This window comes from Capricornis sumatraensis, chromosome 7 (genome assembly GCF_032405125.1).
Source record: "Capricornis sumatraensis isolate serow.1 chromosome 7, serow.2, whole genome shotgun sequence".
Lineage (NCBI taxonomy): Eukaryota > Metazoa > Chordata > Mammalia > Artiodactyla > Bovidae > Capricornis > Capricornis sumatraensis.
This window is the reverse complement of record NC_091075.1, coordinates 112,888,285-112,901,906: the sequence shown is the minus strand read 5'-3', so window position 1 is coordinate 112,901,906 and position 13,622 is coordinate 112,888,285. Positions and strand designations below refer to the sequence as shown.

At 39.8% G+C, this 13,622-nt stretch overlaps 1 protein-coding gene across 1 annotated transcript in view; it reads right to left on the bottom strand.

Moving 5' to 3' along the window:
* Positions 1-646: 646 nt before the first annotated feature.
* The window catches only part of C1QTNF7 (C1q and TNF related 7), a 62,442-nt gene continuing 49,466 nt past the window's right edge, over positions 647-13,622 (bottom strand). The window contains exons 2-3 of the mRNA XM_068975575.1: positions 8,453-8,698; positions 647-1,278 (exon numbers count right to left, since the gene is read on the bottom strand). Of these exons, the coding sequence (XP_068831676.1) occupies positions 647-1,278; positions 8,453-8,690 (870 nt within the window). The 5' untranslated portion in view covers positions 8,691-8,698. The remainder of the gene's footprint in view (positions 1,279-8,452; positions 8,699-13,622) is intronic.

The following is a 13,622-nucleotide window of genomic DNA, read 5'->3' as shown; positions in this document are numbered from 1 at the left end:
GCACTTATCATACTGAACTGTGACAGTATACTCAATACTCAATACACATTAGCCTAGGGATTTTGTCTTAACTCATTATTAAATCTGACCCAGCAATACAGTGTCTGGATCCTACAGTCTCATGAAAGAATTATTGAGTATACTGCATATATAAGCATGAAGGAAAAAATAATACAGCAAAATAATCACTTTAGTTTGTTTGAAATTACTTGTCATCTCTCACCTTTGTGTTTTTACTTATTACAGTCTTTTGAGAATTGTCAAGGACTTTGGCATGTTTTGATCAGGCAAAAATGCAATTTTATGAGCATTTAATGAGACAATATCATCGCCAGCTGGTTTTAGGACTCAAGAAATTTAATAGAAAATTTGTAACATTGTCTTTAATTTGTTTAAATATTTATGAACATCACTTTTGAGAGAACATATGTGGGTTTTTTTTATATAATTCATTTTAGTGTGGTTTCAATGGTTTGCTGGTTCAACTTGTGTTAACAGATTCTGCTAGAATTGTCTGTAAATGCTCTGGAATCTGAGTGGGTGTCTTTCTGGATCTCATTTCCGCTCCTTCCAACTTCCAGGGCCCCAGATTAAATCAAAGTGTCTGCCATAAGGATCTTGGGACATTTCAGACCAGCAGTCCTCATCAGAGCTCATCGTCTTCTGATATGGCGTCTAGATAATCCGTGTCAACATACAGGAGAAATCCAGAGAACAAGCTGTCAGCCCAACCTGGGTCTGAGAAGAGCCCATTCTGGTCAGTGAAGAATATCTCCAGCCAGACTTCATCTTCTGGCTGCAGATAGATGACTGTGGACCCTGAAGCCACATCATGGTTTCCTGTGTTGGCATCAAAGGTCTTTATCCGATACTGCCCATTGTGTACCAGCCCAATGGCCAGGTGTTTATTTGCCAATGTGATATCATAAGAAAAATAATAGATCCCTGGGAAGGCACAGATGAACTTTCCCGTTGCAGGGTTGTAGTGTTCTCCTTCGTTGAAGAGGACCTTGTTAAATATAATTGGCAGCCTTTCTTCTGGGTAGCTGGTTGTGATGCCAACAGAAAAGGCAGATTTGAGCACGATGCTTCCACACCTACACACTCCAGGCAGCCCCGGGTCCCCTTGCTCTCCTCTGTCTCCTTTTGGTCCAGGAGGCCCAGGAGGACCTACTTCTCCTTTCTCTCCCTCAGGTCCTATGGGTCCCTTCTTCCCAGTCTCTCCTTGGTCCCCTTTCTCTCCAGCAAGGCCCAGGGGTCCAGCCTTACCTCTCAAACCTTCAAAAAGAGTTTAAAGTTTAGTTAATAGTTCCTGTAAATATAGAGTCACAAACAACATGCCCACACACCGCAAGTTTGTCTTCTCAACTTTCAACAGAATAATACTGAATAATTCATATATTTTTTTAAAAAAATCACTGATGTGCTGCAATGAAGACAGAAAAATTTCATCAAAATATCAAGAAAATTTTCCTGATTATATGAGAAATCATCTAAAACTTACTAATTAAAAAAAAATTAACCATCATTTTGAGGATGAATCCCCTGCTGCTAAATTAGATACACACAGACACTCATCATTACTGGAGGAATTCAAAAGCATGATGATATTATTCCCCAGAGTGGGGTCATGCAGGTAGGCAGGACAAGATGAATCCTAGAGGCTACTTAGTTCCATGCCCCATTCAGCTTTTATCAGTATTATTAATAAAAAGTTAATTCAAGTTAGATTAGCTCATATTTATTAAACATCTACAATGTCCCAGCTGCAATGCCTTATGTGGATGCATCATCTGCTTTAAGTCTTGCAACAGCTTTGTTAACTAGGAATTATTATTACTTCTAACCGTAGATGAAAAAACTGAGCCATGGAGACGTTAGTTGGTTTGAAGGAACAGAGTCAGTGAAGGATGGAGAGGTGATCGGAACTCCAGCCTGCCTACCTCTAGCACCTGGACATCTCTTGAGAGATGTGTAAATTGTGAAGTGCAACACAGAGGGCTCTTCAATATGTCACGATAACCAGACAGCTGTGACTGCCACCACTGTGTGGGAGTTCTTTTTGGTGGAGAAAGCTGAGTCCCAGAGAGGGAAAGAAACTTGCGTCAGTAGCAAGACTAGGACTGGATGTCAAGCTTAATGATGTTCTCCCTTCATCACAATGCCTTTTACCTTTGGGGCTGAAATTAAAAGAAAAAAACTTTTTTTGTTGACTCTACAGCTAAGTGGATGTATTATTTTTATTTTTTTTAAACTTTTTATTTTTACTTTATTTTACTTTATAATACTGTATTGGTTTTGCCATACATTGACATGAATCCACCACGGGTGTACATGCGATCCCAAACATAAATGTATTATTTTAGTCAAGTCCTTTAATTTCTCTGGGTCTCCATATATGTAGGAAAGACATAAAGGCTGTGAAAAATAACAGTGACCTAAAAGTATAAAAAATGTCATTCAGTGCTATGGCCAAATCCACTTCATAAATAGCTTCTTGAAAAGTATCCAGATTATTGGTAATTTGTAATACATTTTTATAGTCAGAGAAAGTATATTATTGTTATACTGTGTATATTTACTCTTAACTATGTATCTGTTCTCAGGAATTTTATTAAGCTAGGTCTTTTATCTTGATGGAGAAGGAAATGGCAACCCACTCCAGTATTCATGCCTGGAAAATCCCATGGACCAAGGAGCCTAGTGGGCCACAGTCCATGGGGTTGCAAAGAGTCAGACACGACTAAGTGACTTCACTTCACTTCACTTTATCTAGATAGTACTTTGATATCACTTACTTGGCTATTACACATACATCAATTTATGAGTTTTGATTATTAATTTTTTTTCAGTTATTTGGCAAATTTAGCAATGAAGTGTTCTGGATAATACAAGTTTCAGGAGAATTAAAGCTATACTCTTAAAGCATCAGGTATTTTGTCTCAATGATTTGACAAAGAAGTTGTTTAGTAATTTATGATGCATAGAAAAATGCTAATAATGAATGCAACCCTTTTTTGGCAACATGGGGTTGTGAAGAGCTGGACACAACTTAGTGACTTGACAACAGCAACAACCGGATACAGCAGCAACAGCACAGTCAGCATTGTTATTGATCATAGGGCTGTTCTCCAGCTCTGGATGACCTTTGCTGTTAAGTTAAAATTCTGTTGCAGGGAAAAGCCAGTTCTGACTCCATGTTGGAACTGTTTCTCTGACTCATTTTTTATTACTTTTCTTATTATAATCATACATAACGGCCCATCTCAGAGAAGCCTGCCCCTCTGCCTGAATGTTAAAGTGCCTTGTTTAACACCCAGTCCATCTGTAGAAGGCAGGAAGAAAGAAATTAACACATCTCCTGCCTGAGGCTTGCCATTCCAGGAGATATTTGCAAGATTAATGGCCTTTTTACTTTGTTTCCTCATCTTCCCTCCTCTCTGATCTATAAAAGAACCTGAAATCCAGACCCCATACATGGTTATTTTGAGACATTAATCTAACATCTCCTCAATCAGCTGTCCTCCAAATAACGTCGTATTTCTTGCCTCAACACCTTGTCTCCGATTCCTTGGCCTGTTGTAAGGTAAGCAGAGCAAGCTTGGACTTGGTAACAATTCCACTAGCCCCAGCCAAAACAAACTAGTATTTATTTCTTGAAATAAGGCCATGATAGTCCGATCTTTTGATGTTTGTTTCTCTTTGGTAGAAAAGGAATATGAATACTATTTTACTGTGAAATTAACTTATGAATCAAGGACTACAAGTTACACATTGCTATTTTATTTTCAATAGGAGCTGTCTTTATACATGACTTTGATGTATCAATAAAAAAACATTTTTGCATCAGTAGCAATTCCTACCACTAAATTTCATTATGTACTAAAATTCCTCTGCCCCTATAACTTTGGGCAAGTCAACTCTTGTCTGAATTTCAAATGCCACGTTTATACTATGAAAATATTGGATCTAAATCCACTCTAAACCCGGTGGGGAAAGTAGCAAACGGTGACTCAGCAGACCCGATAAGCTCTGGTTCAGCTGTGGATTAGTTGGGTGAGTGCGAAGAAGGGGCTTTATCTCTACAACTTTAGTTTCTCAGTCCTTGAAATGAAGGTTTTGGACTAGATTTCTTGAAGTCTTATTCTCTTGAAAATCTTAGCGACCAGACCATAAATACTAAGATACAGTTTTACAACGCCAAAAAAGGTCTTTATAATCTCAACACTTGGATCTCTATAGTTATTGAATATTTTGAACTGCTGGGAGTTAGATAACCAGGGACTAGCTGTAATAATTTATGGTAACTCTTCCTGTGTGCTTGAAGGATTTGCTCTGTGATAAGGGCCAATTAATGAAGAATGGAATGAAGGGATAAATCACTCTCCCCTCCCTATTCAGTCAGACATATGCTCGGTAGAGAGGAGAATTATGGAGTGTTAGTCTACGCTTAGATACTGAAACTTGGAGAGAATGGATTTCTTCTTGGTCCTCCATGAAATGAGCTTATAAGGATTTTTTTCTTTAGTGCTATTTTTTTTTCGATCCATCCACCCATGCACTCATCATACCTGTATGTGCACAGGCATAGATCCATCTAAACCATCTAATACTGATTGAGCATCCGCTACAGGCTAGGTGCTGTGCTGGGTCTGAGTGCCCTTGACTTGAATGACAACTGTCTTATTCCCAAGTTAGCTATTATGACGTTACATTGTGATCTGCAAATATGGGTCATAACTAAGTTCATAAACATCCAAAGCAGTATAGTAAAACAGAATGATCTCTCCACAAGGTGGTTCTAGTGTTTCCTCTGTCCATGAAAGTTTGCAGGCAAGAATACTGGAGTATGTTGCCATTCCCTCCTCCGGGGGATGTGATTTCACATTATATTAATTAAAAAAATATGCTACCACAATAATTGCTGTACAGCAGTGAGGGAGATGGGCTTCCTTGGTGACTCAGATAGTCAATAATCAGCCTACAATGTAGAAGACCTGTCCCTGTGTCAGGAAGATCCTCTGGAGAAGGAAATGGCCACCCACGCTAGTATTCCTGCTCGGAGAATTCCATGGACAGAAGAGTCTGGTGGACTATAGTCCATGGGGTCACAAAGAATCAGACATGCCTGAGGGACTAACACTTTCTGTTCACAGTGAGGGAGACATATTTTAATGGAAGGTTAATAATTCAGACTCTGTAATTTAGAGTAGGGAAGCTGGACAGAGCATATACTTGACGGTGCCAGGGGGTTGAGGTGGATGTGGTGGGGATAAATAAGAAGACATACACAGTATTAAAGGGAAAACAGGAAGCAGAAGCTTCCAGCCTCTTTGTGTCCAGTTCCAGACACATTAAAAGCTAATCCTCAAAGCCCCAGGGTTCTGTCCTTATTGTTTGTAAATGAGATGTGCCTTCACTGACCACACAGACATTCTTGCTTTTCTTATACCCGTACCTATACGTACGTATACACTGGATTTAAATAAAACTGGGAAAGTCTTTTTACTTTTGAATATCAATTTTGTCTTTTGTAACATTATTATTGATTATGATTTTTGCTAAGAAGGTTACAGTTGAAATTAAGTACCTAATGTAAAAATCACTGGTACAGTAAATTCTTAATTAATAGTGATGATGATGATGACATATTGTGATCCTGTGCTCCCGTTGGCCTGCCCTACCCAATGTTTGCTTATCAAGATTGCAGTAATGTTGTGTTCATGCTCACATTCCCTAGAACGGGGTTCTCAACCAGGTGCAATTCAGCACCCAGGGAAAACTGGCAATGCCAGGAGACATTGTTGGTTGTCACAACTGGTGGGGAATGCCCTGGCATCAAATGAGATGTAGCTAAATGTCATTCAACGCACGAGATAGCCATCCCATGGCAACAATTATTTGGATCCAGATATTATTAGTGTGGAGGTTGAGGAACTTTGGTTTAGAATAATACTGGAGAGCAAGAGGTGTACAAAAAGTTTGTTGAATGAAAAATGCATGAATGGATGGATGAGTGAATGGTCTGATGAATATGGGGGTTACCTGATCTCATATATGGTTAAAATTGTAGCAATTGTTGTTGTTCAGTTGCTAAGTCGTGTCTGATTCTTTGGGACCCCATGGACTGGAGCACGCCAGACTCCCCTGTCCTCCACTATCTTCCAGATTATGCTCAAAATCATGTTCACTGAAGCGGTGATGTTATCTAACCATATCATCCTCTGCTGCCTTCTTCGCCTTATGCCTTCAAACTTTCCCAGCATCAGGGTCTACTCAGTCACTCAGTCGTGCCAACTCTTTGCAACCCCTGGACTGTAACCTGCCAAGCTTTTCTGTCCATGGAATTTTCCAGGCAAGAGTCCTGGAGTAGGTCACCACATCTCTTGCATCTCCTGCATTGCAGGCAGATTCTTTACCACCGTGCCATCTGGGAAGCCCCCAGGATCTAACTACTAACATTCTATTTCAGCACCAGGGTCAATTACTAACATTCAGTTTACTCTGAATGCATATCCATATGTTTAAATAGCACTACAGTTACCTCATGAAACAGATAGGTCATTTCTAGTTTATTATATGGCTTTGGAGAAGACTCTTGAGAGTCCCTTGGACTGCAAGGAGATCCAACCAGTCCATTCTGAAGGAGATCAACCCTGGGATTTCTTTGGAAGGAATGATGCTAAAGCTGAAACTCCAGTACTTTGGCCACCTCATGCGAAGAGTTGACTCATTGGAAAAGACTTTGATGCTGGGAGGGATGGGGGCAGGAGGAGAAGGGGACGACAGAGGATGAGATGGCTGGATGGCATCACTGACTCGGTGGATGTGAGTCTGAGTGAACTCCGGGAGTTGGTGATGGACAGGGAGGCCTGGCGTGCTGTGATTCATGGGGTTGCAAAGAGTCGGACACGACTGAGCGACTGAACTGAACTGAACTTGGATATTCACAAATGTAGCTATGACTAATATTCGCAGATCACAGTGTAATAGATAATAACAGCAAACATTTACAGAATGCTTATCACATGGCACTTATTCTTGAGCACTTTGTATGTATTATTTTTCTTTATCTTCACAATCACACTTAATAACTCCAATTTTCCAAGAGGAAACTGAGATTCAAAAGTTTTTTCTCCCCCAAGGATGCAAAGTTAGTAATTGAAAGAATCACATCTTTCTGACTCCAATGCATTTTTGTGTGACCACTGCATTACTATTTCCAGACACAGTAAGCTAAAAAGGCCAGTAATATCTAACTATGATCACGGTGTCATTATAGAATTTCAAGCATATTCACGACACAGTAGTGTGTTCACAGGTGTTACCAAATAGAAGACATTGAAAGATGACGCGAGAGCTCCAAATGAAAGTTTATCTGATGTTGAAACTTCACCTAAAGATACTTTATCTAGTGTTGATTAAGGGCCATAGATTCAGTAGCTGCTGATTTGCCAAATATTTTCTGCATAAGAAATTCAGCAAAGAATTATTATCTAATCACTTGAATATATCTATAATGATATTGTTTCCCATAACATCAGTAAATCACTTGCAGTGACTAGAGACATATGGTTAGATCTATTGATTTTTTTCTTCCTATCTTTGTCCCACATTTTACACTCGGAAACTTGTTTTCAGAGATTGATTCCATCCAAAACTTCCTTTTATTTTTTATCATTAACACAGTCTCACTAGAATTTTAATTTGGTTTATGTTGAAGCATTGCAGAATCTGGCAAGCTTCATGAGCCGACTTATTTGTGGGGGGGGGAAAAGTGACAATTACTGAAAGAGTAGGGGACAATCGTCTTGCTGTATAGAGCTGTAAGAAATCTAGAGTTTTAGCTGCTATAGGACAGGTGGGAGAGTGTTGAACTAAGAAAGATCAACAAAGGTTATACAGTAGTACTGTCATTTCACCTGTTTGAGAAGTAAAATCTAGAAGCTTTTTGTGTCTTTTTGAGGCTCTAAGTGCAGAGAGGATGGTCCTTGTGCCTCTGGCTCCTAATTCCTGCCCCCTGCTTCATCCGCCCGTCTCGTCCCCAGCCATCTGTCTGTCTATCCATCCATTCCCCCTCTCACAGGCAGCCACTGTACCAGCCCAGAGGTCGTGGGTATCAGATGTTCCAGGTGAATTCAGCTCTGCCAGGCATTACCCTGCCCTTCCATCCTCCTTAACTTATTGAATCATCTACCACTCTGCATTCTCATTTATAAACGGGACCACATCCCCCTGAAAGAGCTGTCATGGGGAAGCTGCAGTGAGATTGCTGTTAGAGGGTTTAGAGCAGCAACTGCGGCATAGCAAGGACTCAATAAATGGTTCTGATTAATGAAGGTGAGGTCAGGAAAGGACTGAAAGGGTGCTTCTTATTTGAAAAAGCAGCAAAGCAAGGGAGTCATCTTAAGGTGGGGGCGACAGAGGGTTTTTACGGAACTTCATTCATTACCTGCAGCCCCCTTTTCACCTTTCTCTCCTTTCCTGCCGTCTCTACCATCTCGTCCTGGAAGGCCGATCCGACCATGGGGCCCGGGGGAACCATTCGCTCCAGGGGGGCCTGGAGGCCCAGGCAGGCCAGGAATGCTACAGATATACCTTGGGGAGTAGCTCTCTCCTTTGAACTGATTACCCCGCGGTTGTCCACTGGCGCAAATGGCAAAACTTGTAACATAGAGCAAGACAAACATCTTTGGCTCTGAAAGAGAAACACACGGACATCAGTGTACCCTCTTAGGTGGGGGTTTCAGGATAAAGGAACAGGAGAGTGGGCATTGTCAACAATTCACCCCAGGGACCCCCTCATTACGGGTGGCTAAATGCCGTGTTTGCCCTCATAATTCCACTTGATGTTTATTGGCACATTATTCCTTATTATAATTAAATTTATTTACCTTTAATTGAAGGATAATTACTTTACTTTATTGTGCTGGTTTCTGCCAAACATCAACAAGAATCAGCCATAGGGATACCTATGTTCCTTCCCTTTTGAACCTCTCTCCCACCTCCCTCCCCATCCCACCCCTCAGTTGAGTTTCCTGCATCATACAGCAAATTCCCATTGGCTATCTGTTTTACATATTGTATATATTACTCTTTTTATTAATAAGCTTTATTGTAAAAGCACAATATTATCTTAAATCAGAAGGAAGAAAAATGTATTTACTGAACAAAATTACTTTGGTGGAATGCTTTTGTAAAATTCCTGGTGACTCAGAAAACATTGTCTGAATTAGCACATTACTGATAGTTTTCAGTTGGTGGAGATGAAGCACTGATTTTTAAAATTCCAAAATAAATCACTTTGTTGCATTTTTTCCCTGCTGGAATTAATGATGGACTTTGAAAAATAATGTTTTTTTTTTGTTGTTGTTGCAGAAGTATGCATTTTTTAGCTTCCCTGGTAGTTCTGCGGTAAAGAATCTCCCTGCCAAGCAGGAGACTTGGGTTCAATCCCTATGTTGGAAAGATCCCCTGGAGAAGGAAATAGCAACCCATCCAGTCTTCTTACCATGGACCGAGAAGCCTGGTGGGTTACAATCCATAGGGTTGCAAAAGAGTTAGACACGACTGAGTGACTGAACAACATGCATTTTAAAAAATAAAAAGAAATGCAAATGAATAAGATAAACATCAACATTATTCTCACCATGCAGAGATAATTACTGTTTATACTTTGATGTATATGTTCTTCTGGTCTTTTTTTTTTTTTTTTCCTGTACTATGAAGAAAAGTGATATTATGACATTCCTGGTAGTTTTTAACTTTCTTTCACTGAACAATATGTAAGGAGTATCTCCCCATGTCAGAAATTTTCATAACATTGAAAACATTTTTGCATTTGTCTCTGTCATCTTTCATGTACACCATTTTCCCTTATAGATCTTTGTTTCCAGTTTTTTTTTTTTTTTGGCCAGGATAAGCACCATGCTAGATAGACACCTTTATGTCTAATCTTTGTATGCATCCATGGTTGTTTTTTGAGAATTTATAGACTTTTTAAAGTAAGAGAAGGGAAGTGACATTTTCAGAAAAATCATGTTTTCCACTTGCGAATAATGTGTAATGCCAATTAGTGTTAATTGGAGTTCTTTGCATGTCCTGAGTGGAGGGTGTCTCAAACTTTAATTTAAAATCTGCAGGATAGAATACTTCAGTGTCCCATTAAGCTGTTAGTCTTGGGGCTCAATTAAATAGCTGCGTGAAATTAAACCATGCAAGTTGCCATGTGCCCTGAGTGAAATAGGCAACAGGTCTCATCAGCTCTGATTTAATAGGATTTTTTTTTTTTTTCTCCACAGTGCCTGGATGCTGACAATGATGGATCATCTATTAGCATCACATTTGGCATATAGACGGAGTGGTGGGTAGTTAGGCTGGGGACAGTTGATTTTCTAGGCTAACGGCCTTAGAGGTGTCTGCCTCTTGGGTGGGGGAAGTATACACGTGTATTTGGAATGGTGTAAATGAGTTGTTTTTGTGTGGTTGGACCTGCGCTTTAATAAGAAATCTGTACAATGCCTGATGTCTATGCCTGGAATATACTTGTCCAAAGGAAATAATCATAGCTTATGAGAAAAGCAATTGGATAGAGTTCCTTTATTTTTTGACAGCCACATTAGAAAATTAACCAGCACACTGTACCACTTTTATGGCACCCATGGGGAAATTGCAACATCTTGGAATCACATCCAGAAATTTGCCAGAGCCTAGGAATGACAAACTGAGAAAAACACAGAGTGTACATGTGGTTTGAAATAAGTCTGATTCCTAGAAATCTTATTTAATGAAAAACTGAAGCAACTTATCCAAATATAGGCTCTGTATCTTTGACCAAATCTCCATGTTCCCAGTGCCCCTGCCCTTCATCAAAAAAAAAAGAAAGAAAGCGAGTATTTTTGCTATGCTCTGTTTAGAGCACAAACTCAAAATTATTTATCCTATTACTTTACTGGAATTAAGGCACTTTCTGAAAACCCCAACAGATCAGATAAACATACCAGTCTTTCCAAAGGTGCCTCAGATGAGAGAAAATGGAAAGAATCTTTTTATCCAAACCCTTGTCAGTTAAAACAAGACATGGTTATTAAATTGCTACTTTCTTCCCCTTTGTAGAAAACTGATTAGAGGAAGCTTTGAGAAGGGATTTGAAAGAGAAGAACAGGTACTTATAAGGAAGATTTTAATCAGACCTGGAATGGATTGTTGTAGCTGAGCCCAGTAGCTGGTCTTAGGAGGGACCTGAAATGATCTGAAGGGAAGATGCTTTGGGCAATGGCATCTCAGACCCTGATTGAGATGCTGAAACACACATGTCCATCATTGGGGATCAGTCTATGGAGAAGCATGTGGTCAGAGTTGAGGTTATGATGGATAGAGGGTGTAGACATTTTAAATATGTGCTCAGAAGAAAGGATATTAATATTTCCTCAATGGTGAAGAATCCTCTTGCCAGTGCAGGAGACCCAGGAGATGTGAATTTGATCCCTGGGTGAGGAAGAATCTCTGGAGAAGATAATGGCAACCTGCTCCAGTATTCTTGCCTCAAAAGTCCCATGGACAGAGGAGACTGGTGGGCTACAGTTCATGGGGTCACAAAGAGTCAGACATGACTGAGTGACTTAACAACAGCAAAAGCAACAAGCAGACCACGGTGCTCAAAGGAAGGATAAATGAAAACTAAAACTGATCCAGACAGGGGGAAGAGGCAGTGTGAAGGTCCTATGGCAGAGCATAGCTGGTATCTTCGAGAAACATCAAGCAATACAGTTGTGGTACCTGATGAATGATGATAACACGATGATGAGTGCCTACTCAATGCTTGGGACTTGAGTCATCAGGATAACAAGGGAATGTGGGTTATAACAGAAAACTACAGGGGCTTCCCTGGTAGCTCAGACAGTGAGGAACCTACCTGCAATGCAGGAGACCTGGCTTCAATCCCTAGGTCAGGAAGATCCCCCTGAAGAAGGGACTGGCTACTCATTCCAGTGTTCTTGCCTGGAGAATTCCGGAGACAAAGGAACCTGGCAGGCTACAGTTGCAAAGAGTCAGACACCACTGAGTGACTAACACACACACACACACACACACACACACACACACACATACACATATACACTGTGGGATCACTTTGTAATTGTCCTTCATTTAAAAGTCAAAAGCTTTGTGGTACATGGTCTACATGTACCTACCTTGTCCACTTTCCTTACTTCTCTGACCTCGTCTTCTTCTACTCTCCTTCCCATTCCCCCAGCTTCAACCACAAACTGTATTGCTTGATGTTTCTCGAAGATACCAGCTATGCTCTGCCATAGGACCTCCACACTGCCTCTTTCCCTGTCTGGATCTCTCTTCTCCAGGACGCCCACGTGTCTCATCTCCTCATCTGCTTGTGTCTTTGCTCAGCTGCTTCCCTTTCATTAAACCTATCTCCTTATCTAACATCACAAACCATCTCCTACTCCCTGACCTGCCTCATGCTGCTCTGATATTTCTCTTGTCCATTGTTCTCATCATTATTAGATTAGTCTTAAATATTCTTATTTTGTTTATTATTAGCAACAGATTGTTATATGAAATATTTTATTAAAATTTTTATTTATAAAAAATTTTTAATATCTCTTTCTGATAGAATGCAAACTCCATGAGGGCAAGGATCTTTGCTTTAGCCACTGATGTCTAGAATAGTGCTTGGCACACACACAAAAAAACCTCAGGTTGGGGCAGAGGAGAGAGGTGTGATTTTGGGGGGGGAAGAAAAACGAGAGGAATTATAGAATATGAGAATATTACAAAAGGAAGAGGAAAGAGAGGACTTAAAGAAATATTCCTGGAGTCTGTGGGTTCCTTTTGCAGTGTTTGAGAAATACAGATAAAGGACTTAAGTTGTTTTAATTGTGTATAGTCTATAGTTTTAAAAATATTTATTTTTTTGTATAGCTAAAACATGCACCTTCATAAAAGTAAAAAAAAAGAGATGTGCAATAAAAAGGAAATCTCTTCTCCTTCCCCACTGTCTCCCAGACACCCAGGTTCCCTCTCTAGAGGCAATCCCTGTTGCTTGTGACTTCTATGTCCTGCCCCTTATAAAAGTACTGTATGCAAATTCTTGCAACTTGTTTTTTCACCTAGCTTGGAGATCTTTCCATATCAGTATATAGATAAAGCTGCCTCATTCTTTTTTTAGTGGGTATAGAATATCCATCATAAAGGTGTATTATATTTAACAGGTCACCTACTGATGAATATTTGGGATATTTTTATCCTTGTGCTGTTACAAACAATAGTGCAATGGATATTTATATATATGTTTCTTTGCATGTGGTTTATAACACGAGCAGCAATAGCTTTTCCCAGTTTGTTTTTTCACTTCATCTGTGTATTTTTAAAAATCTTTTATTGTGAAAGTATTCTTTGAAGTTTAATTTCTTATGCTTAGAAGGCCATTCCCATTTCAAGATAACAAGAATAATTCTTTTCTTTTAGCTTTTTGTTTCATTTATATATGGAAAAATTTTAGTTGCTCAGTTGTGTCCAGCTCTTTGCGACCTCATGGACTGTAGCCCACCAGGCTCCCACCAGAATTTCCCAGGGAAGGATACTGGAGTGTGTTGCCATTT